This window comes from Trachemys scripta, chromosome 3 (genome assembly GCF_013100865.1).
Source record: "Trachemys scripta elegans isolate TJP31775 chromosome 3, CAS_Tse_1.0, whole genome shotgun sequence".
NCBI lineage: Eukaryota > Metazoa > Chordata > Testudines > Emydidae > Trachemys > Trachemys scripta.
The window spans coordinates 87753456-87779668 of record NC_048300.1 but is presented as its reverse complement, the minus strand read 5'-3'; the positions used below and the strand labels follow the sequence as shown (position 1 = coordinate 87779668).

Genomic DNA, 26213 nt, shown 5'->3' with positions numbered 1-26213 from the left:
GGGTTTCCTGTTTCCTTTTAGTCAAAATTAGCTCTGCTGGAGATTTATACAATAGAATTAGGAGTTACTGTTGCTAACAAACATTAATGGAGACACTATGTGTAATAGTTGCATGCAGGGCCGGTGCAAGGAAGTTTCACGCCCTAGGCGAAACTTCCACCTTGTGCCTCCCCTCCCACCCAGCCCTGCGGCAGCTCCCCACCCTGAGGCGCCCCCCCACGTCAGCTCCCCCACATCAGCTCCCCCCGCCCTGGGGGGCCGTGCAGCAGTTCCTCACCTCTGCCTCCTCCCTGAGCATGCCACCCCCGCTCTAATTCTCCTCCCCTCCCAGGCTTGAGGTGCCAAACAGCTGATTGGCGCTGCAAGCCTGGAAGGCGGGAAAGTGGAGCAGCGACCGTGTGCTTGGGGAGGGGGCGTAGGAACACTGTAAAAAAAAATTGGGGGCACCGCTTTTTGGCACCCCCAAATCTTGGCACCCTAGGCGACTGCCTAGTTTGCCTAAATGGTAGCACTGGCCCTGGTTGCATGTGATTTGCACCTGGACTTTGTGATTTATAGGTTTGAAACACTTGTGAGGACAGAATATCTAAATGAGTCACTGTGTGAGTGACAAGGACATGGGTGATTATTCCCATTGGTTGGAGCAGGAGTCAGGCCTAGTGGTTAGCACAGGAGTTGGTAATTAGGAATCAGAGCCAATGGTTAGAACCAAAGGCTAGGGGTAAACAGGCACAAGAAAAATCACAGCCATGGTCAGATGCTTTGAGCTGCCATTGAACTGCTGCTGGGTTTAAGAGCCAGTCTGCTAATTCTGCTAACCAATCAGACAGCCTACTGCAGGCCAGATGTGCTCCTTAGATTGCCTGCAGACTGGCTCTGCTGTAGTAGGCCCTGACCTGAGAGTTGCTTTCTCCACTTCCTTGCACCTCATGTAGTCACTTGCAAAGGGAGTGCAAAAATACTTCTGGAACAGAGTGATAGCATTTACCACGCACTTTGCCCAGGTCTAAGTGACCACATGAGGTGAAAGCAGAGGGGAAGTAGTTCTATTAACAGAATCCATTTTGCAGCATTAGTAGAGAGGTGGAATGATTAGAGTGCATATTACTTGGCAATGTGCTTTATATTGAATAAAAATGTTAAATTATATTGAATCATAGTTTTTCATTTTTTCTGTCTCTAATTTTCTTTCCATTAGAGGGAATGGATTAAGGGATTTATTGGAGAGGAGAGACTATGAAAATAGTATTTTTGCTTCGGAGGCTTTGGCAGTGTGATCTACTCAAATTTCTTTTGTGTGTTGGTTTTGTGTGTCTGTTAGTTTGATGTAGGTGGCTTTTTTTTCCTTTTCTGGGGATCCTGTGGAAAGGAGGTTCTCAAGAGAAATCCAGTTGATAGAATTATAAGATGCCTGACAACCCACATGTAGTCATGTTTTTCTCCAGGGAATGCTTGAGATTGGAGCTCCTAGAAAAGGAGAGTAGGAATTCCCTTTTCTTTTCCCCAGGATCCTTTGTTTCAGTTTTAAATCCTCTGCAGTTCAGGGAATTTTTCTACTTCATTCCACTCAAGCCTTCATCTGTATATAAGATGTGAGTTTGCTACTTTCCGTTCCCCTTTTGTCCCAAATCTCTGTGGCATTTCCCATCTTTGGTTCCCCAAGGTAGAAAGAAATTATTCTTATTTGTCCTTGTGCATTCTGGTAGGTCCTCAGAATGCAGCTCTGTGACTCACTAATAGGCCATTGGAGGCCAGTATGTAATTGTCTTCATGTTTAACCTTTCTTGTAGGTCCTGCTACTCCACTCAGGTGCCTAGTTTATGTGTCTAGACTTTTGTATTGGGCTTATTTGTGGCTGGCCTGCATAGTAGTCAACAGGACAATAGTTTCCTTCTCTGAGTCAAGAGCTCTGCTCAGGTGCAGTGGAAGGCTGCCTAAAATTGTGATCTGCAGCCCATGGGAATGGTGTGAACATGTACTGGTGTGCAATCAAACAGTTGCAGCACAGCTGTGATATAGAGGTCAGGCAGCAAAAAGCAGAACAGATTGGAGACAGAACAGCAACTCCTGGTGTCTGTCTAAAAATAACTCAGACAGGGGTTTTCCTTTGGGGTTTAAGATCTTTTTTGTTTTATGTTGTACTTCTTTATATTGGTATTTGATGCCTTAGGTTAGGAGAGGACCCTGTGCAGCAAACATACTGTATGGAACTGTTTTGTGTATGTAAATAGGTGCACTTAGTAATTTTGGCTTTGCCTTTTTCAAATTTCAGAAGTACACACGAGTCTAAGCTGGAACCTTGGGTAAGTACAGCTTTGCACTTTTGGTAAATTTGTGTATAGAACTAGAGGAAAACTTAGTTTCTCAGACTCCTTTCCAATCAACATTTTATGGAGACCCCAATCTCACTTAAAAAAAAAAATCTTGAGAAAGTACTTGGCTTCATGTTAGTCCGCAGCTTGATGGCGTGCATATTAGCCTATGAAGTACTCTGATCCTATCACAGAGGGTATGTCTACACTGCAATTAAAACCCCCCAGCTGGCCTGGGCTTGTGCTAAGGGGCTGTTTAATTGCTGTGTAGATATGTGGGCTCGGGCTGCAGCAGGTGTTGTCTGGCACCCTGTGAGATGGGAGGATCCCAAAGCTCAGGCTGCAGCCTGAGCCTCGACATTGACACCACAATTAAACAGCCTCTTAGCCCAAGCCCCTGTGAGCCTGAGTCAGCTGGCATGAGCCAGCTGTGGGTTTTTAGCTGCAGTGTAGATCTACCCAGAGAGAGTCCTTGTTGAGCTGGCAAGATGTTAGTGTCTCCTGTACTAGCCTGTTTAAAACTCTAGTGATCTTTGTCAGTGCAGGATGTAGAGTTCTTTTGTAACATATGTTATATCCTGTAAAGTAAAAAACTTGCAAGCTTACTTCTCAAAATTAATTGGATAGTAACAAAATCCAAGAGAATCAATCTTCAAAGCAAGGTAAATTTATCAAAATAAGAAACTTATTTGTCAGTGTTGTCAGGGTCAGAGGGGATCAGGCATGAATAAAACTTGGGTAGTAGTAATGTTGTCAGACAGCCGCAATGTGGTGGTGCTCTGCTCCAATGTTGATAAGAGTCGGCTGCATGCGTGTGTTCCCTCTGCCTGCTGCCCCGGCTATGTGCAGATAGCTGGCACAGCAGACCCCAAGAGAAGCCCCAATGACCACAGACTCCGATAAGGTACGAAGGCACCCGGCTAGGTTTATTGCCAAACAAAACACAGTCTAGCTCCCTGGATCAGATGTCTACAGTTCTGCTAGTACATATGTGCTCCCTGATAATGGACTGGTTCAGTCAGTGGCAGGATTTACCACTGCCCCCTAGCTCAGACAAAGGCAACCCCTCAGGGGTGCATTCTTATACACCAGTACAAACAAGTTACACCTCACTCCTGACATATTGAGGTACAACCCCTCTACGTAGTAAGGTGCTGCCTATCACCTTGTACATGGTGGTTTGATCAAAACAACCCTGTCCATCATATTCCCCTTTTGCCCCTTTCTTTAGGATGGGTCAGCATGTTCCTTGTTATCTGTCTGGAATGTGCTAGTATCGGAGTGTTCTGGTACCATCCCGGTATTTGTTTATATCTCTAGAGTCCAGTACCTTTTAGGTATGTGTGTTTTTGCAACATCAGCCCTCTCCTTGCCAGACTCTGAGCAGGGCCTGCCTCTTGCTCACAGCTTAACTTTGCTTTATGTTAACAAAGTCTTGACCATTACTGTAGTTCAGGCCTTAGGCCTCATAACGGGCCTCTGATACAAGGGTTTCTGTTTCAGGGCCTCATCTTACCCTTACGTTCAGTAGTTCCTTATGTAGTATTAGAATCTCGCCCTTTTATCATTTACACCTGCTTTGAGCAGAGTTAGACAACACAGTAGTTGAAAGCCAGCGATGGGTCTTCACTAGTGCTCCCACGGTTGCTTCTCCTGGGAGAGGTGCACAGGTAGTAACCATGATGGGAAATGTTAGGAAAAAGGGGCAAATGTAGACAAGCCAAAATTGGTGTTATGATTCTAAAGTGGGGGTGGGGGGATCCTTCAGAATTAAGAGCTTTATTTGGAATCCTTGTGAAGCAACATGAAAGACTTTCTAGGGGGACCTCATGGCACTGTGACAGTGGAAGGAATTCAATGCATTTGTTTGCTGCTAAGTGTTTTCTGTACACACAAAAAATCGGACATATCCATGATAATAACAGTGTATCATCGTTAGTCAATTATTCACATACAGCATTAGATCTTTCCAAAAAAAAACAAAAAACCCCAAGGAATTCAGTATCTGTTTGGTTCTTCCATTTCCCAGAAGTAGGTGTGTTCCCCAGACAACAGGGGGAGCTAGAATGGGAGAGAGCTGCTACTCCATGACCCTGACTGGACAGATAGCAAGCAGTGGTGTACTAGATTATGCTGGCAATCAGTATTCCCTCTAATTTTTTATGTCCATGTGTGGAATGAATTTTGTTGTGTGCCAATATGGAGGTGGTATGTGACATATCAACTTCATATTGGCGCACATAACAAAATTCAGGTGGTGGGGATGAGGCTGAGGGGTTTGGAGTGCGGGAGGGGGCTCAGGGCTGGGGCAGAGGGTTGGGGGCAGAGGGTGAGAACTCTGGCTAGGGGTGAAGGCTTTGGGGTGGGGATGAGGGTTTCAGAGTGCGGGAGGTGGCTCAGGGCTGAGGCAGAGGGTTGGGGTGCGGGCTCTGGGGTGGGGCCAGGGATGAGGGGTTTGGGGTGCAGGCTTCCCTGGGCTGCAGTGGGGAGAGAGGACTCCCCCAGCCCTCTCCCGCTGCAGCAGCTTGGAGCCGAGGGAGAGGTGCCTCTCCCCTGTTACGGCAGCTACGGCGGGGCTGGGTTGGGTAGAAGGAGGGGCTCCTCTTCCTGGCAGCTCTGGTGGGCCTGGGCCGGGGGAGGGGCTCCTCTTCCCCAGCTGCGGCAAGTCCGGGGCAGGTCCGTGCTCGGTCCGGTGGGGAGGGGCTACTCGCCTTGCTGCGGCAGGTCCAGGCATCTCTCCCTGCTGCAGCCCTGAGCCCCTGCATGGGGCTTAATAGCTGCAAGGCAGCGTGGCCATGCAGCTTAGAGGGAACTTAGCTGGCAATGCCTTGCCTCAGAGAAGAGAAAAACATAACAGGAAAGGTCCCAAAGAGCATGGGACAAGAAGATGACATTGCTTTGGTGAGGCTGAAGAAAAAATGGCTTGTGATTTCAGACTAATCTTTATTTATTGTAAGGTTGTCTATAGCACACACCACTGTAGCATATAAGGCCTTGATCTTTCAAACAGCTGTGCATGTGTAAGCAGGGGAATGGTCCCGCTATTGTGGGGAACTTTCCTGGCTTCTGCACTACCTCGGTGAAGTGGGCTAGCAAAAGGATCTGAGTCCTCGCTCCCACTCCCTTTACCCAGAGGCCTCCCTGCCCTTGAGGGCTCCCCTTCCACTCTCCTGTCTGGCAGAGTCCTCGTAACCCCAACAAGGCTGGGCCCAGGATTCCTGGGGGGCTCAACCCCCAACCCTGCTGTGGTCACCTAGGACAGGAGCTAGGGTGTCTTCTCTGCACTGGGCACCTCCCTGACCCACTGATTATTCCATACAATTTAAAGCAAATACAAGTTGTTTAATTAACAATTAATCTAAAGAAAAGAATAAGGAAAAATGGGAGAGGTTAAAGGAAAACACATCACCCCGCTCTGTGGCAGGGGAACATCACAAACAGTGTCTCTGGACATCAGGGCAGTCTGTTCCTTGTAGGTCCCATATTTCCTTCTCAGGCCCTGGCTGTGCTGCAGGTATGCTGTGGGTTGGACACTTGCAATGGTGGTGGCCACACATCTCCGGGCTTTGAGTGGTGGGACCCTTCTTCCCAGCGTCAGCCCCCCATCAGGTTAAGGTCCCCCTCCCGGTCTGGCCTGCAAGGGCCCTTGGCTAGGGGTGTCTTTCTGCGCTGGGCCGTTTGCCCCAGGTCCCCCCTTGGCTGGCCTCACTTGCTCACCACACCTGGCTCTGTGGCTGCAGCTCTGCTCCCAGCACAGGATCTGCTCTCCCTGGGCTGCGTCTCTGGCTCTGTGGCTGCGCCTCTGGCCCCTCTGGATCTGGCACGGTTCTGCTCTCCAGCTCAGCTTGGGCCCCTGCTTTCTCCTTAGCTCAGCCCCACAGAGTCTGACCCAGGCAATTCCAACTCACATGGAGGACGGGACCCACCCTGGCCTCCTGTCATGCTGATTAGCCTGCCCGCCCTGTCAATCAGGCTGATCTGGAGCATTGGCCTCTCGCCATTGTTCCTGGGGACTGTCAGTCTCAGGCTCCTGATTTCCCATTGACGCTTTCCCTTTTAGTGCTGGGAGCTAGCCAACCAAAACACCCCCACTGAATGTTAGTAAGGGGGCAACAGTCCCCTTACACATGGGTGGACCCTTTCAGCTTCATGAAGTCCTGTTGAAGTCAAGGAGCTCCATTTGGATGCATGGTCTGCCTGTACTTGGTACCACATGATATTGTGATTAAAAATTAGAATCATATAAAATTAACATACCCAGTTTTTAACTCGTTGAATTTGTGCCAACTGATAGGTCTCAAAATGTAATTGTAAAAGGGAAATCATCATCAAGCAGGTGTATTTCTAGTGGGGTCCTGCAGCGATCAGTTCTTGGTCCTATGCTATTTAACATTTTTATTAATGACCCGAAAGAAAACATAAAATTACCATTGATAAAGTTTGCAGATGACACTAACATTTGGTTAGTGGTAAATAATAAAGAGGACAGATCACAGAATCAGAGCGATTTAGATTGGTTGGTAAACTGGGCACAAGCAAACAATATCCATTTTAATATGGCTAAATGTTAATGTATGCATTTGGAACAAAAAATGTAGGTCATACTTAAAAGACGGAGGACTCAATCCTGGGAAGCAGTGACTGAAAAAGATTTGGGGATTGTGGTGGGTAATCAGCTGAACATTAGCTCCCAATGTCATGCTGTGGCCAAAAGAACGAATGCAATCCTGGATGCATAAACAGGGGAACCTCGAATAGGATAGGGAGGTTATTTTACCTCTGTATTTGGCACTGGTGTGACTGCTGCTGGAATACTGTGTCCAGTTCTGGTGCCAACAATTCAAGAAGGATGTTGATAAATTGGAGGCGGTTCAGACAAGAGCCATGAGAATGATTATAAGATTAGAAAACATGCCTTACGTTGATAGACTCAAAGAGCTCAATCTATTTAATTTAACAAAGAGAACGTTAAGGGGTGATGTAATTACAGTCTATAAATGTCTACATGGGGAACAAATAATTAGTAATGGGTTTTCAGTCTGGCAGAGTAAGGTATGACAAGATCCAATGGCTGGAAGTTGAAGCTAGACAAATTCAGACTGGAAAGAAAGAGTAGATTATTGACAGTGAGAATAATTAACCATTGGATCGTGTTATACTTTTCTCTGCTAGATTGAAGAGCCATTATTAAATATTTGTTCCGCATGTAGATATATTAAAATCAAGATTAGTTGCTCTTCTAAAATATATGCTCTAGGAATTATTTTGGGGAAGTTAAATGGCCTGTGGGGATCAGACTAAATGATCACTAGTGAGCTGCAGGATGGGGAGAACACAGTGCTTTCTAGGTAAGCTCCAGGCCTCAGTTTGATTGTTATTGGACTTCATGAATATTCTGCTTTTTCTCCCTTCCATGATAGGGAGATGCTGTGTGGGAGCAGGGCTGGTGCAACTCATTAGGCGACCTAGGGGTCGCCTAGGGCACTAACATTTGGGGTACGGTGACCGTGGCGGCTGGATCTTCGGCCGCCCTGGTTGACGTCAGTATTTCGGGGGGGGGGCCTTCCGCCGCCCCTGTCGGGGGCGGCATTTCAGGGGTGGGACCTTCCGCTGCCTAGGGCGGCAAAAAAGCTGGCGGCGCTCCTGCGTGGGAGATACATGTATGTATTTTCTCCCCCTCTGCCAGCTCCCATTAGTTTGGGTATGGTGGGAATGACTGACTATGAGCTCTGGGCCAAGCGATTTTGGGTTGAATGGTTCTCATCTCAGTGTATGTGGATAGAAAACTAGCCAATTGGCCAAGACAAATTTTGGCTTGAACATTCCTTTATCTGAGTTTGAAAAACATTTATATAGCCCTTGTAGAAGTGTGAGCATATCTTTATCTAATCTATATATTAAGGTGGGGCTGGTTGCACCACCTGTTATTAAGGTTGCCCAATATTTCTTATTATAAAACACTGTTTTCAGTTGCTTCTAACTTTGCCTAACTTTAACCATTTGGGATGAAGTTTTCCATGTTGTGTGGCTGTCGCAGGCTGAAGTTTTCCAGAAAATGTCAGCCAAAACAGTTCAGTCATTTCTGAAACCAGGACTAGGGAAAATACAATTTTTGTCCATTTTAAAAAATTATGGTGACTTGAACTTTAGCAGGGAGTGACTTGTATATGGGGGGATGTGCCTTTAGGTGTTCCTGTGAAAATCTGCCCAATTTAGCTGTTATGAGCCTTTGAAAAATTGCAGTTTACACGTGATCAGTGCAGATTAGCAGCTAAAATCTCAGGGTTCTGTCCCCACTGAGTATGCCCAAATCTCTCACAGCTTCTGCTGTGACTGAACCACACATGTGCCATCTCCACAGAGTGACTGAGAATGTTGCAGCCCAGGAATGGCTGCCCCAGGCTGGAGTGGGTCTGGGCACTGAAACAGAGAGCAGGGAACCTCTGCAACTATTAGGACTAGAGTCTTAAGTTTTTAAAAATGAAAGCTGAGGTTCTACATATCCACTTGTGTTCAGGAGCTGGGGCTTCAAGTAAAACACCAAGTTTCACAGGACTTGTGGTAAAACCGTAAGATCTGACAACTCTGGAGAGCTTTGCTGGAGGCAAATTCTCTGGAAAGCGGCTGCCTCAGCAGGCTGCCATCTCCCTGCCTGCACCAACATTCTGACAACTGTTACCAACCTTTCCCACAGCATCAGCCCCTTGCAACTCCCCCACCTGCACCCAGAACTAATGCTGCTTTGTGCCAACATAACCTGGTTGCTTGGAGAGATATTCTGAGTGCCAGACTCAGCTCTCAATTTCTGAAAGCTGCAATAGTAGTAGTAATGCTAATCAATAATTAGCAATTAGTTGATATCCTATTACCTGGGTATGTCACATTATGCAGATAGTGTGTGAATGTTTGTAAAAAGAAAGAGACCATGAATAAAATATCATAACAATTAGACGTGCAGAAAAAAAGTGCTTTATTGTAGTGAAATTACATTGGAGGAAAAACCAAAAAGTCTCCTCAGTCCTGGTTCAAGACATTGAACCATAAACTGGAGATAAGTGCTATTAACATGTGAGTTACTACATGTGAAAACACATTACACTTCCAGTCATTTTTATTCTTATAAGGTTAAAAGACACTGTCAAGTATTTTTTATAACTAAAATGTTCCTCACTGTAGGTTTTAAAGAGCTGTTGGAAGCTTGAGTGTGAAATGTTTACTTGCAGGATTTTTCTTGTTCATGTACTCTGTAAAATGGGGTAACAATACTTCCTTTCTCCCACCTCTGTGTGCCCTGTCTATTTAGACTATAAACTCTTCAGGGCAGGGACTGTCTCTTACAATGTTTATGTACATGCCTTATAAAATAGGTCCCTGGTTTTGATTGGAGATCATGATTGACTACATAATAATGCCGATTAGTTGTTGTAAGGTTGCACTCCTAACCACCAAGGAGGGAGAGGGATTGTTTAGGAGGGCAACAATGAGTATAACTAGGAGTGATGAGATTAAAATCAAGAGAAAGGAAATTTAGCTTGAATTGTAGGAGTAGCTTCATAAGAGTAAGGTTTATTAGAGTGTGAAGTAGTATCCCAAGGTAAGTGGTGGAAACATTGCTTCAGTCATTTAAAACCAGACAGAGCTCTAGAAAAGTATGTTGTGAGGCGCAATCCTGCAGTAGGAGAGGGTGGGACTGGACTAGATGATGAAACAGTTATTTTCCATCTCTAATGTCTCAAATTCTGGGACTGAAGGATTGCTGACCCATTTTTTAAATTAAAAAAAAATCAGCAATGTATTATGTTAGAGGGGAAAAAACATATAGCAAATTACACAAAGCCATCATACATATATAGGAGAAAAGGCAAGTGGGATAAGTTTTGGCCCTCCCAGCCCTGAAAGTGACCTCTGAAGGATAGAAACACAACACTCTATCACACAGCTCTAACATTTCTACTATTTTCTTTCAGTGTAATATATTATGTGCAGTATATACACTTTTTTACATTATAATGCACCACACACACCCAAAGCTGGAAAAACATGATACATTAGGCTGACACCCAGTTTCAGAAAAGTTTTATGCAAAAGAAGTGTTCACGCCAAGCTAGCTTAATCTTGGTCCTTTTAAAGTAAAATGTGGACGATATTTTGCAAGACAACTATTTGTACATTGTGTTGAGAATGGACAGTCTATTTAAACATAGGATTCCTTAGCATATTTGAGCTGGTCAACCTCAAAGACTGGCTGACTGCATCGTCGTGTCAGATACTCTTGTTTGTTCTTTTGATAGGACTCAGACATAGACCTGAGACGATAAACTCGAGGGGTTACAGGTAAACTTGCACGGGAATTTATTCCAATGTCAATGGTTTCAGTTTGTATCTGAGAATCATTTACCACAAAAAGTCTGTCAAAGGGTAGATCCTTCTGATATGTATCTGTTGTAACCTCTCTATTGCTGAGACATGGATGAGGAAGCAAAGAGTCTTGATTTGACACAGTTGCTCTCATATTCTGAATTGTTAAGGTACTGTATGAAGGGACCTTAGCAGCCAGGCAGTTTTTAGTAGCCTCTTCATACGATGGTGGTTTGCCAGGATTTTTCTGGTCCACTTCTCTAAATACCTCATCAGCTGACCTGAAACGAGACCTTGATTGATATACCACAGATAATGGTTTGCCATTGTTGGTACAGTGTTCCTGGACTATTCTACCTGAAAACTGATTTTCTTTCTTTGAGTCCTTCTTGAAGCTGTTTCTTTGAAAGCCCATAGCTTTTCCAGGCTCCCAACTTTGAGTTTTTGTTAGCACTTTCTTGCGGGTTGCAAAAGAAAATGACATGGAGTGCTTTTTGAACTCTCTGATGGGTGTATCACTTTCATCAGCAGTCTTGGTGGAAAAGGACTGGGGTCTGGTTACGAAGTTTCTCTTGGGACTGGAAGGAGAAACTAATGGTGAGCTGGTAAAGACAGAGCAGTCAGAATTGGATAAGGAGCTATCCAAGGAACAGTTGGAGGATGTTTTGGGTAATGAGCCACTTGATAATTCTGATGGCAAGTTGGTTTTCACACTTAGGTTTAGTGGCTTTTTAGTCCTATAGTGACCTCCAGGAAAAAATTCCCCTGGCAGGCGCTTTTCCAGTTCTTGACCTTGCAACCTCAGCTGTTCCTGCTGGATGGTGAAGTTATCCTCACTTTTGGTTAGCTTCTGGCTCCTTATCTTGCTGTCAAGGCAGTCCTGCAAGGACATGTCTGGCTCAGAGAATCTCCTATCCAGTGTGCTTATGGAGTTTTTAAAAACGGTTAGTGAAGAGGCAAGGGGGGGGAGGTCCTGTGGTTTTTGGCATTGTGGGTCTCTACTTCTCAGGCTACTGGTTTTCCCTTTGGCCTTCTGGAGCTGCTTGATTTGAGAAATGCTGGAGCTGCATTCAGCCTCGGGATCAGTGCTGTCGTAGGCAGAGTCATTTTGCTGAGTGGGAGATAACAGTTCTGTGGGAGAGGAAGAAATTGTCAGTACATTACGTGCCAAGCTTGAAAATAACCTGAAAAACTACTTGAAAATAACCATTATTGATGTGCTGATCTCCATTTATTCATAGTTATGGTGCCAGATCCTCAGCTGATGTAAACTGACTTCAGTGGAACTACAGCAATTTATATCAATTGAGAATCTGACCCATGTAGTTCAGTCGAACACCTCATGAGTTCTTATCTGACAAATTCACTAAATTCAGGTTTATACCCAACTAACTGTAGCATAATATTTTTAGGAGGGCTAAAGAGGGAGAAAGGAAGGTAAACAATTTTATGAATGGGGATAGAAGAAAACAAGTAGAAAAGAAAAAACAGCTATGAGCAATCACTGTATTCTATAGCTTCCCAATCAGGCACATTTGTTTCAATGTTCATAGTTCTTTTTAGGAACAATCTTCTTAACCATTTATATCAAAAAGGATAGTGGGTCTCCTTAAAATCCATGGGGTTGAACTGCGATTTTAACTTAGTTTAGGGTAGGGGCTGGCGTAGGGCAGCTGCTCTGACTGCCTTTGTAAAGGGACAGCATATACTCTCCCCACACTGGGCCAGCACCTCTGCAAGATGTTGGGACATGGTTATGGAACCATCCCCTCCTTGAGGGTTTCTAGAGCTGCCAATAATGAGACCTAAGGTCCCTGCACTCAGGGAGCACACAGATTTGGGATTGTGCTTGGCACCTGTCAAAGGATTCATAGTGGGAAAAGGTCCTTATTCCCTCTTACATACCTGCCCACGGGCAGGAACAATCTGGCCCATAATGTACAACTTTCAGCCCTTGGATGTGACTCCATTGGCAGCTACACGTACACAGAGGGTGACATTTGGACCTCATGAAGTTCCACTAAGAGGACATTTAATGATCATTATGGACTCAACACCGTGAGGTGTTGAGTCCCCTCAATTCCTACCAACTTCAATGGGAGCTGAGGGCACTCAGCACCTTGCAGCATAGAGTCCTGTGAGAGGCTATGAATATTATGATTTTATAAACTGTATGAGCAGCTGATGCTTGGCATTGGGAATGAGTCTAGCCTTGTGGGATATTGTCATTTTAAGTGACTTCTTTAGCATGTAGAGCATGCTCCAATAAAATAACATTATCAGTTTGTGTCTGGCACCCAGAAAACCTCTGTACTTTCAGTAAAATTTTAATACATTTTAAGATAAACGTGCTTCAATAACTTGATAGACCAGCTCCCATGCATAAATATATACAGGGATATTATTTATCCAAATGTGGAGTGGGTCCAATACACCCAATATGTAAAATACATCAACACATCATAGTACCTGTGGAGCTGTCGGTGTGTTCCAGTGAATCGTCAGCCGATGGACTGAAGAGCAAAGATATATCCTCCCCAAATACTTCAAAGTAGTTATCAATGAGGAATTCCACTAATGTCTTAACCTGTGAAAATAAAATAAGTATTTTTGTGTGTGTTAAACTAAGCATTTGAACTGGCAGTTTCATAACTGGCACTGGTTTTGTTCTTATTTTGCAGTTTAAGATCTATGTTAATGAATTTATTTTAACCGAAGGGGTACAAAGAACATAGTGTATAGTATATAATAATCTTTCATAATATGGTACAGTACTTTTGCATATAATACTGCAGCAGCTGGGTAGCTGCTACAACATTAGGTTAAGCCACTCCTTTATAAAGAGTTCCATGTATCAGACAGCAAGGTATCTTTGAACAGAACCATGCTGAACGATGAAGGGCTTGCAGGAATGGATGGATCCTGTGAAAATGTTAGCCTCATGCTACATAATGGGCCACCTTGGAACAGGAGTCCTGGACCTATGGATATGTGGATCTGCTCAGAAGACTTACAGTATTCTTCAATTGAGAGTTATGTGTGTGTGTATACCTAGATATATAGATATACACACGCACTGTATATTTTATTGATATATATGTGTTCAGTACATTTGTATTCAGGAGCTGGAAATATGAGTAGCGTGTACTGTAGGCCAACTCGTTGTTTGTACAATGTAGATGATGAGACACAGAGACTTGATGACCTGTTTCTGAATAGACCAGTGAAGGGTTGACCCAGAGATGGTTGGTAGTGGTGTCTCACTTAGCTTCTGAAGGCAAATAGTAATGGTAAGGGTCTGTTTAGGGGAGCAGAGGGAGGAAGCCAAACTAACCTTGTCATTCATCTGTTTCTGGACTTCGAGTGGTAAGGTTTCAGCGTGCTTTGGAGTCAGCAGGTTTGGCCCAATGCAGATAGCAAGATTGCTGGAATCCATCCGGTTGACCTCAGAGGTTTTGCTGAGATGGTGAAGCACAAAGACCAAATGCTTGAGCAAGAGGAGATTTGGTCTTGGTAATTTGTCTGCAACCCTAAGAAACATGAAAAAATGCAAAATTAAGTAGGTGACAATGACCTCTTCTTTATGGGAACAAGTTTCAGTTTAGCTCCCATACATGACACTTCCTCTAAAAAGAGGAAAATGATTTTTTTAACTGTTTTACAAAACTATCATTCAAAAATCCCCAACAGCAGCTGACTGTGTGGCTAACCATAACGTCTTGACCGACAAGCAAGCGTTAATTTATTTTAAAAGTATTCTAACAAACAATGTTAATAAATGATATGCAATCTAGAAATATCACTGGAGAGGTTCAATAATATTGATCCTTAACACATCTAAAATCATGTTATGTAGCTTACAGTGATTTCATATAAGTCAGCTGTTATTTATAATTTATATTTTTCTGTTTTTTCCCCCCACAAGAATGACATTTTTTGTTTTCCCAGGACCAGGTTCAAACCAATGGAAGTTTTTCCATTGACTTCAATGAGCTTTGGATGAGGCCCCAATTGACTGTCCACTGTTGATGTACAGCATTAATCATCAAAACATTGCAAGCCTGTTTGTTCATTATTCTGGAGGTCTTATGTTTTTTAAATCTATCTCACATACATTAGGATAGTATTGTTACTAGAGAAATGCTGTTCTGCACCGTTTTCACTCCAAAATTAACCACTGGAGGAGTTGCACCAACTTTCTACAAATGACATGAGTGGAAATGTTTCCAGACAGGTCACTGGATTTGGATTCTCCATATCAATGGGACTGATTGCAAAACTTACTCTTTCAATCCTTCAATTCTGTCAGGATTGCTCTGCTTCTCCATCACTGTCATCCACTCGTCATAAAGTTCAGATGAAAGTAGCTTATCTGGGATATTTCGTAGGAAATCCTGCAATGAAGAGACCTTTGGTTTAGCATTTGGATAATACCATTTACCATGAAATGAACATAAAGACGTTTCTTGCCTTTTGATTATTACCATGACTGACTCAGCACAATGCTAATCAATTTTAGCTATGTGGTATATGAGGTACATATATATACACACACAACCATTTATGTACGTTGTATGAATATATACAAAACAGCATGAAGTGCTTCACAAAGAAAGATAAAATATAATTATCCCCATTTTACAGAGGGGAAAACTGAGGCTATGAAGTGACTTGTTCAAGGTCACGTAAGAACTGGAAGTCAGTGGGAGAAAAATAAAATAAGAAATGAAAAAGGTTATCAACTTTTTCTGAAGCTTAAAAAGTTTAGTCTATCTTCACTTTGGTTTTAATTTTGGTTCCAGGTTAGGATCTGTTCTAGTTACTAATTTGCCCATTCCTGTTAGAAATTTACTCTCACAGCTAGGGGTCAGGTGCATTTACCTTAAAGACCACTGCTAACAGATGCACGGGTTTGCTTTCCAAGTCAACCTTTCCTCCTGAGTTCAGTTCTTCCTTCAACTCCTTGCGTGCTTTTTCATTGGCAGCTTTTCTGAATATTCCTTCAGTGAAAGGTCCTTTAAAGTACAGTGTAGTAAGGATATCCTATAGGAAACACACATAGAGGAATGGAAGAATGGTAAGGAAGGCCATATAGAGCATAACTGTGTTATTAAAGATATAAGCATGTTTAACTGGGAGCCGCACTGACTTAAAGTGGGATACCATCTAGTGTTGATTTCCAATAAATTACACTTTAAGGGCTTGACTTTTCTCTCACTTTAACTTTACATCAACTTCAGTGGCATTACTCCTGATTTCCAGCAGGAGATAAATTGGGCACTCATGTTTTTGTCCCCGCTCCCATATTGAATGTCTAGTGAAGCTCATTTTGGAAAAAAAAAATCCATTGCTTGAATGTGGGCCAAGTCCAGTTCTAAGCTTATTGTACCCTTGCCAAGTGGCCTCGACCCATGCTTCCTTTGTTGAGGAGGCATTTGTGTGGGCCAGAAGTTGTTTGCCCAAAAGCTGAGTGCTTTTGTCAGGGAAATATGTCATTCATAATGTCTTTATGCTTCTGAAATATTTTAAAGGTGAAGTGACTTCCTCAAGATCAAACATGCCTATGACATGATCAAGAAGGTAACTCACTTTTCCTGACTCCCAGATCAGTGCCCTTGCCAGTGGACCACACTTCTAACACAAGCTAGAGGGGCTGAACCCAACCCCCCACATCTGAATACCCTCAAACTTTGGATTAGCATCTGAACTCTGCGACTACCCCCTTTTTCTATACTGAATCAAGCCAAGCCTCTCCCTCACCCTGAACTTCACAGCTTTTCAGCTGCTGCTTTTCTACTGACTTATGATGGTCTAATCCATGCAGTTTTTTGTATAGTCCCTTAGTCTGTAATCCTCGCGTGTGTAATTCTCATTGAAGACCATGGGAGTTGAGGGATTGGGTTTTTCTAGAACACAGGAAAATCCCCGTCTTGCTTAGTAGCACTATTATTTGCACATGAATATTAATACCAAGCTCTTATACAGAGATTTTCATTGGTAGGTCTCAAAACACTTTACAAATTGAGGTATCATTAGCCTTGTTTAACAGATGTGGAAACTGAGGAGAGATCTGAAGTGACATGCCTAAGGTCATCAGCAGACCCAGAAGCAGAGCTGAGGTCTCTTGAATGCTAGTCTAGTGCCCTACCCACTTGGACATACTGCCCCTCATTAGACATAAAAAGTACTAAATGACTACTACTAGCTGTTTGCTTACCTGGATGGGTTTGGGGAGTGTGTCATCTTCACCACAGACAATTGACAGAGGCTGATCAAACAGAGAAGTCTTCAGATCAGATTCTAAATGTCCCGAGGACTCTGATATTGTAGAGTTCCATCGCAGCGCGAAGGGCCATGATATCACCTTCTTTCTTTTCTTATTACCGTCTATTACAAGCAAAAGCAAAACAAAAATGAAAGGAAAGTGAGTGTGAGAAAACTACTGTGGGTATGCTCTGTGACAGAGGAAATAATATCCACAATACACATTAAAATAAGGATGCTAAGCTAAACAGAGCAAAGCTAAACTGAAAGACCGCTGAACTGTTACTAAGGAAACAAGTCCTTAAACTGTACCACTCTGACCATCCCTATAAAGACAGCACCTTTCCTGTTTCTATGTCGTACTCACTGTTTCCTCTTAGCACTAGACTTACAGCAGGAACGTACGCAGCCCAAGAACTGCTTTTGTGGTTGATTCAACAGTAGCGGATCTGCAGTTTGCAGTATTATGAATTTTCTTTCACTACATTATTTGACCCTGCTATTTGTCCCTATTAGTGGGTTCATGGAAGTGGGGGCTCTTTCTTTCTTTCTTTTCAGCACCTTGCAAAGCATTGATTACAAGCACATCCTTTCATATCTTGCACCTTGTGGATACCAGTGCTCCACGCTTCTCATAGATCACTCACTGGCCCTTTTTTCTTTAGTAGATATGGACTTTTTTCTGTTTGGGTGTGGGTGGCTCTGGCCATCTACATATGTGTTTTGTCGCTGGCCCACTGGATGCAAGCTATGGATATATGCCATGGGATCTCAATTCTTGTGGCAACTAGTCTGGGTAGTAGATAGGTCCAAATGGGCATGAATTCTGTGTCTATCTCCGTTTCAATGCCCTCTTTTTATGCTTCAGAAACTCAAATGCAGTGACTCAGTGGGTCAACACCTGCTTTAAGACTTTAAAGTTTTGTTCTAGCCAGCCACAAGGGGATGCCCTAGAACAGAGCACACATGCCTGGAGGATATCATCAACACTCCTAGCCTTCTGTTGTTTGAGGTTCCTAAGTCTCCCATGGTTGGATTTGAACCTGGATCTTATACATGGTGGCATGTAGGGAACTTGAAGATTACAGTGTATTGAAGCTTATGTTTTTCCCATAAAGCATAAATGGGAGTGTTTTCTAAACAAGTTGCCTTCTTTGCAGAAGTTGAATATCCCAACTCCAAAATGAAATGGAAAATTTGCTATGTGTGCTAGAGGTTAGCAGGATCTGCACCTGTGGCTCACTAAAGTCCTGATAATTAAGGGTTTAAAATAATAACAATGTCACATAATGTGATATTAACACACATAATATCAATTTACAACAAACTCTGTTTTCCTGCTTCCAGTCATATATATATATCAACTTCAGTTTTACAGAAATACCAGCTTTCAACACTTATGTAAGAAGAAAGTTTTTTTTCAAAACTCACCAATCAGATGGCAAAGCCCATCTTCACTGTCACACGACACCAACAAATGGCATTTCTTGATATCGCCCTAAAATAAATGTTAATCAGTTATGAAGCAGACAAAGATAAAAAAACAACAGCCAACCACATCTGTATCTCAAAATCCTGTGATATGTTTCATATACAAAATGGAAAAATGTAGCATCACAGAATTAATTATTAAGTCTAGCAATTAAATGTAAGCTCTGTATATAAAACTATCCAGTCCTAATGTTTAAGTTGCTATTAGGAACATCGGAATTGCCAGACTGGGTCATACCCAAGCCTGACAGTGGCTAGCACCAGATGTTTCAGGGGAAGATGTAAGATCCCTGCAGTAGGTAGATGTGGGATAATCTGCCTTCCACATACCGGTAGATCTTATTCTGATCTCTAATAATTAGAAATCTGCTTAAATCCTGAAACATTCCAAAATATTTTCATTAACCATTATGACTGGATATTCTTGATATCCTTCAAAATATCCAATCTCTTTTTGAATCTTGCTTAAACTAACTTTAAATATCATTGCTGCATATTTGCTCTTTAGATGTAATATCTAAACAAGGCACAAATTAAACACACAACAAGATCTGGATCCTCAGCTGATGTAAATCAGCAAACTCCACTGACTTCAGCAGAATGATGCCGATTTACACCAGCTGAGGATCTGGCCCCAGGTTTGCCAGGGCATCACACATGAACATACAATAGGAATTGGATGGAGTTAGAGATTGTTTACCTCTGACTGGCACTCAATCAAAGTCTCCATATTGCTGGCATTTAGCGGTTTTGGCTAAGAAAGAAAAGAAATACAAAATGTGAGAAACTATTCCAACATTATTTGTAAAAATTAATGTTTTGTAAAGTAGATCCTTTGACTCATTAAACACACTTACAGCATTGCAGCTGCTTAACACCTTCATTAGGAATTTAGTTGATGGAACTTTAGTGATTCTGGTTCCCTTGGTTTCTTTTGTTTGCCTGTTCAGAATGAATGGACAAAGAAATAACGATTACCCACCATAACGTTTAACCATTCTTTTGTGCCTCCACTGGAAGCCAAAATATCATTTAAAATATATTTTGAAATAAGTCAATCTCTCTATCCTTAGCAAACTATAAAACATTATTATGGAAGTTGAAATTGTATCTGTAATGCATTTAGTACAACTACCATAGATATGCCTTCCTTTAAAAAAGAGCTTTTCACTTTCACTACATGCAAGGAGTAGATAATAAATGCTGAAAGCTAGACCATATAACAAAACTCTAATCTTACATCAGTGCTAATTTTCAAATCCGACACTAAACTCGCTCAATCAGCTACGCACAACAGCCACAATGGCAATGGGTGACCGCCTCCCCCAGCACATAATTTCTGCAGTCTAAATTTGTAGTATTACACTAACTTTAATATTCATTGGGTACCTTCATTTCATAGGCAGAACAGGGCTTACCAGAGGATGGTATCCAGCCAGAGTTCTTTTACCTCGAGCGAACTATAGAGAAAAGGAGAAACAGCATGACTCTCTCTGCTGCTACTAATCCTCTGCAGAGACAGAAGGAGACTAAACAGTTCTACTCCCACGTGTGCTGCATTATAAACGGAGAATAGGGGAAGGTGGAAATTCACAAACTGAGACAGGAAGAAGCATCATGGGGCAGGACAAGATTCTCTGACCGACACTTCAAAGTTCTAGCTTCCTCTTTCCTTTTAGGGCAGCTGCAGTGCTTTTATTTTTTTAAAACCTTGTAGCTGTTATGCATGGAAAAGAAGAGTCATCTGGCAGGTATAGGTTCCGTGTAACGTCACTGTCACCAGGTAGGATGTGTGAAAAGGATGATGCCGTGTAGGCAGGTTAAAATTAAGTTTTAAAGGGCAATTTGCACTGTTTAACACCCCCGTGCGAGTAGAATGCCATAGCTTTTGCAATTAAAAAGACACCATCGGTTTAAAGGTGACCCTACATTTAGGGTTGTCAAGCTTTTCATGACACCTTAGACCAATAGACATGTTTCTATGCATTATTTTTTAAAAACTACAATGGAAACTGTTTTTAAACAAGTATCAGAGGGATAGCCGTGTTAGTCTGGATCTGTAAAAAACAACAGAGTCTCCTGTGGCACCTTTAACACTAACAGATGTATTGGACCATAAGCTTTCGTGGGTGAATGCCCACATGCATCCGACGAAGTGGGTATTCATCCACGAAAGCTTATGGTCCGATACATCTGTTAGTCTTAAAGGTGCCACAGGACTCTCTGTTGTTTTTAAACAAGTGCAACAACAACCTTTGCAGCACTGGGCTAGTTCCTGAAAAATCGAAAAAAAATGAAATTGACTAGAGAGTGACAACGAGTTTTTCATTGTCCCAGTTGAGTGCAGTTCAAAAGATAAATACACTGCATATAAAGTGAAAAGTGAATCTGAATTTTAAAGGCTTTTCCATTTTAAAAATCTAAGTTGTTAGTAGCAGTGGTAAGTAAATCTGTTTATTAAAAGTAAAACCAGTTGTCGAGATAATGAAAAGGGATTTGAATAAAACTGATGAAAAGTCAAGAAACTTGCAGTAAAAGCTCCCTGTGCCCTTCCTTAACAACAGCTTTGTGTAAGAAATAAATCTGAGTCTGACACTGACTTCTTTTGTGGCCTTGTAGAAGTCACTTCTCTGCCTCTGATTATCTGCAAAATGGGGATAGAATAAGAGACTCATAGGACTGGAACGGACCTCAAGAGGTCATCTAGTCCAGTTCCCTGCACTCATGGCAGGACTAAGTATTATCTAGATCATCCCTGACAGGTGGTAGCAATGCTCAGATATATTGCTAGGGATGTTGTGAAGATTCAGTAATGTTTGCAAAATAAAGATGAAAGCTGCTACATAAGTGTGAAATATTATTAAGAAAGTAAAGGTTTAAATTTATTCCAGACAGGAAGAGAGAGGGGCCATTTTTCTCTCTTACTCATCAATGGCTCATACATCCATTTCAGTGTTTTTTTTTTTTACAAGTATTAGAATAGTGTACTGAACACATAATCTGCACTTTCCTTTTCTTTAACTAGTAACTGGGCCAGGATACCTGTAGATCAGGGGTTCTCAAACTGGGGGTTATTATGTGGGGGTTGCAAGCTGTCAGCCTCCACTCCCAGACCCCGCTTCATCCACCAGCATTTTAATAGTGTTAAATATAAAATAAGTGTGTTTTTAATTTATGGGGGGTCACACTCAGAGACTTGCTGTGTGAAAGGGGTCACCAATGCAAAAGTTGAAGAATGACTGCTGTAGATTGTAATCTGATAAATAGGTATTTTAGACTTTGCTTTACCTCTAATGCAAATTCCAGACTACTTGGTGCAGCACCTCGTATTTTCACCAGTTTTTCACAACAGTCCTGCAAGCTGTTCTGCTTGGGTGGACCCTTTTCATGCATGGAATTGTCCTGAAGTCAATGGGGCTCCATGTCAGGGTAGGGATCTGCTCACAGAGAATAGGTTGCAAGATCAGGGCCCATCTTTGTCCAGTACCTGACCCCATGGGGTCCTGATACTGATTGGGGCCTTTGGGTGCTACCATAATAGAAACAATAATAGCAATGGGGGGAGGGATAGCTCAGTGGTTTGAGCATTGGTCTGCTAAACCCAGGGTTATGAGTTCAATCCTTGAGGGGGCCATTTGGGGATCTGGGGCAAAATCAGTACTTGGTCGGGCTAGTGAAGGCAGGGGGCTGGACTTGATGACCTTTCAAGGTCCCTTCCAGTTCTAGGAGATGGGATATCTCCATTAATTAAAATTAAAAAATTAAGCCATACAAAACCATTGCAAGGGAGGTAACTGCTAGTCATGTTATAAACAACAAAAGTGAATCACAGAGAGATTAAGATGCTGGCTCAAGGTCACTTAGGGTATGTCTACGTTGCAAAAAGAAAAGACCTGTGGCAGTGAGTCTCACAGCCCAGGTCAACTGACTGAGGCTCACACTATACTGCTAAAAATAGTAGTTTAGGCATCCGAGTTCAGGCTGACACTCATAGACTTTAAGGCCAGAAGGGGCCATCATGATCATCTCATCTGACCTCCTGCACATTGCAGGCCATAGAACCTCACCAACCTGCTCCTGTAATAGACTCCTAACCTCTGGCTGAGTTACTGAAGTCCTCAGACCATGGTTTAAGTACTTCAAGTTACAGAGAATTCACCACTTACACTAGATTAAACCTGCAGGTGATGAAAAAGGCGAAAAACGCACAGGGTCCCTGCCAATCTGACCCAGGGAAAAAATTCCTTCCTGACCCCAAATATGGCGATCAGTTAGACCCTGAACATGTGGGCAAGACCCACCAGCCAGACACCTGGGAAAGAATTCTCTGTAGTAACTCAGAGTTACTTTGTAGTAACTCTAGTGTCCCATCATCAGCTGTTGAAGATATTTGCTGCTAGCAGTTACGGATCAGTTACATGTCGTTGTAGGCAGTCCCACCATACCATCCCCTCCATAAACTTATCAAGCTCAGTCTTGAAGCCAGTTAGGTTGTTTGCCCCCACTGCTCCTCTGCTGTTCCAGATCTTCATTCCTTTGATGGTTAAAAACCTTCATCTAATTTCAAGCCTAAACTTGTTGATGGCCAGTTTATGTCCATTTGTTCTTGTGTTCACATTGGTGCTTAACTTAACTCATCTCCTTCCCTGGTATTTATCCCTCTGATGTATTTATAGAGAGCAATCATATCTCCCCTCAGCCTTCTTTTAGAGAACCTCCCTCTCGCTGGGTTTCAGAGCCCAGGGTCCAGCACAAGCTCAAATGTCTGCACTGCTATTTTTAGTCATGTAGCGTGAGCTCCATGAGCCTGAGTTGGTTGACCTGGGCTCTGAGACTTACTGCTGGGGTCTTTTTTTGCAGTGTAGACTTACCCTTAGTGGCAGAGCTGAATTAGAACCCAGGACTTCTGGCTTCCAGTCCCTTGTTCTAAATCATTAAGGGTATGTCTACACAGCAAAAGCTGTACACAGGTTAGCCTACCCAAGCTAGCTTGAATCCTACTAGTGCAAGTAACGTAGCAGTGGAGACAGAGCAGTGCAGGCTTCAATACAGATAACACAACCCTGGCACAGTCTCTGGGTGTATGCTCAGCTCCCTAGCCTGCTTTGAAGCCCATGCTGTGCCGTCTTCACTGTTATTATTACCCACGCTAGCTGGATTCAAGCTAGTTCAGACAGGCTTACCTGTGCACAGCTTTTGCTGTGTAGACATCCAGCAAGCCGAAAAAGGGGACTAAAATGGCTCATGGATTGGAAATATGCCCCAGGAATCTTTCATTTTTACTTAGGCAAAGTCACATCTGGTAGTGCCCAAAAGTTATTTGAAATGAATTGGTGGTCTCAGTTCAGTTCCTAGTGGGCAGATGTCTACAATACTAAACCCACCAGCTTAGCCCATATTGAAAAATCCTATAGAACGTATTAGGGATGAAACTAATAGGGATCAAAAGCAATTATTCTAAAAACGTTAAATATTGATTAGTGATTTTTTTTAAATCCTATGGGATTTTATATCAGATAAATGATTCCCTATTAAATTCTAGGTATGCCTTACAATTTCTATGGAAACATTATTGTTCTGTATTCAGTGCATTTCCGTAACAATGACAGGCAGTGGCAGGACTCTTGCTGGCAGTTTCACCAGAATATCCAAGGACTGATGCTTTGGGACAGGGAGCATGCTCTTTTTAATCCATCTGTTAAGCACATTGGCACACTATTGGGTGCGGTATAAGTATATTAATATGTAATAACAATGATTGAACAGGCATGATCAGAATAACCCTCTCCTCACTCAAAGTGGTCCCTCCAGGACAAGTTTCAGACACATAGACAGGCCAGTGTGGGGAAGTTTGACCTGTTCCATGGATAAATAAGGATGCTGGAACTGATCCTTGAATCCAGTGGTGGTTCAGTCTGCAGTGCTTTGCAGGACCAGGCAATTAGGTTACGCACTACTGTAGGCAGACATATGCCATGGTGTAAGCCTTCTAATTTCCTAGAGGCAGTATTTCTCATAGGGACTGGTAGGTTGATAGTACTTTCTCAGATCTTTAGTTAAGATACACTGCTACACCTCTCTATCTAAACACACTCCCTGTGTTAGCAGGCATCCTGTGTGTATGGCAGATCTGCTTTAGAAAATTATGGGCATGGTTTGAGATGTGGGTGTGTATAAAAATTAACCAATGTGGGTTCAGATTTAAAATCCCTAACTATATCCCTCAATTACCATCTGGTGTGTTTCACAAGCATTGAATTCATGCAGAAATAATATAAAAGCAATGTGTTTCACTGTAAGCAAACTCACTCCTTCTGAAGAGCATGCATCCCAAATAGGCATGTCTCTGAGTAGCTGGTATATTGTCACATACAATTCACAGGATCACATTCATGGAAAGACAGCATTAAATTGTGAAATCTCGGCTTCTGTTCAGCCCCACAGATTTCCCTCCTTCCCTTGAGATCAGAATAGTTGCTACTAGGGATGATATCTCAGGCAGCACCAGGAGGATGAAGAAAAGAGAGCCAGTAGGGTACGACCTTCCCTTGCAAGCAGCGGCTGTGGTAGTTTCACAGCTGGCTCAATGAGTGTGTGAAGAGTAACCCAGTACCAGCAATCAAAGCTGTTCTCACACATTAGAGGTAACAGATGCAGCCTAAAAAAATGCACTATCCATGTGGAACGTTCCCAGGCTATCATAGAAAAGCACTCAAAGAACTAGCCCACTGTTTTTTTTGGTAAGTGAACAACTCCCTTCCTACCACAGATATAGATCTAAATCTTGAAGGCCTTTGGCATGGTGTATGCACAGTATTTGTGCCAGTAAAACTATGTCGGTTAGGGGTGTGTGTTTTTGTTTGTTTGTTTTTTGTACTGATACCATTACAACCCCTAGTGTCAGAAATCCCAACAGTCCTGGGTTTCATGGGACTGTCCTGCTTTGACCCATAAAATCTGGTCCTGTCGAAATGGCTCCTGTCCTACAGGGCTGTCTGGGCTTGGATCCTTGCTCCCAGCACTGTGACCTGGCCTGTGGTGCACAGGCTCACAGTACTGCTCAAGTTTGGCCCAGCCCCCCTGACGGGGGGTGGGGAGGTGGGGATGGCTGGGGCAAATTTGAATAAGCAATGCTGCAACCCTGTGTGCCAGGGTCAGGTTGCAATACCTGGAGCAGGGAGCCACACCCAGCCAGTCCCATGGGACAGGAGCTGCTGTTGCAGGGTAAGTGCAGGGTGGGCTTGCTTTACAACCCCCCGGGCCTCCCATCCCTCAGGGGAAGGACCCGCTTTAGCATATGCCTAGTATGGATGCAGTTATGCAGGTATAAAGGGGCCTTATATCGGCATAGCTTAATCTCCTTTCCATATGGAAATACTAGTACTAAGCACATTTATATCAGTATAACCATGTCTGGGAGGATGGGGGAAAATGGAGGGTTTATAAGGTGTATACTTTGTGTAGAGAAGGCTTGAGAGTTGGGACACAAGCTTTAAAGTGTATGACAAAGACTCTAAGGCTGTGTCTACACAACAAAGCGTATCTTGGTTTAGCTTTGTTGGCTCAGTTGTGTCTACACTGGGGGTTTTGCTTGCATAGCTATGTCCCCCAGGGGTGTGAATTTTTCACAGTTCTAGCTGACACAGGTTTGCCAGCAGAACTCTGTAGTGTAGATCAGGCCTAAGTTTGGTGTGCAACGTGAAATAACAAAGGGGGAAGCTTGCAATAAGGCAAGATGAATGATTTTTAGTTTGGTGCTCACCTTAATTTTTTTCTGACTGCTTTCAG

General features: G+C 43.0%; 1 protein-coding gene and 1 long non-coding RNA gene across 2 annotated transcripts in view; one reads left to right on the top strand and one right to left on the bottom strand.

The window, feature by feature from the left end:
• LOC117874800 overlaps positions 1–26213 on the top strand; it is a 32785-nt gene that overhangs the window by 4185 nt on the left and 2387 nt on the right. Inside the window, exon 2 of the long non-coding RNA XR_004645084.1 lies at positions 2273–2303. This is a non-coding gene — a long non-coding RNA (uncharacterized LOC117874800). The remainder of the gene's footprint in view (positions 1–2272; positions 2304–26213) is intronic.
• Positions 9266–19980, bottom strand: TAGAP (T cell activation RhoGTPase activating protein). The gene is made up of 10 exons (XM_034765294.1): positions 19844–19980; positions 19283–19367; positions 19126–19179; positions 18366–18432; positions 16888–17057; positions 15552–15713; positions 14955–15064; positions 14005–14200; positions 13140–13257; positions 9266–11801 (listed from the first exon to the last, which is right to left on the bottom strand). Exons 2-10 carry the CDS (start codon positions 19307–19309, stop codon positions 10507–10509), a joined length of 2199 nt encoding a protein of 732 aa, XP_034621185.1. The 5' UTR covers positions 19310–19367; positions 19844–19980; the 3' UTR covers positions 9266–10506.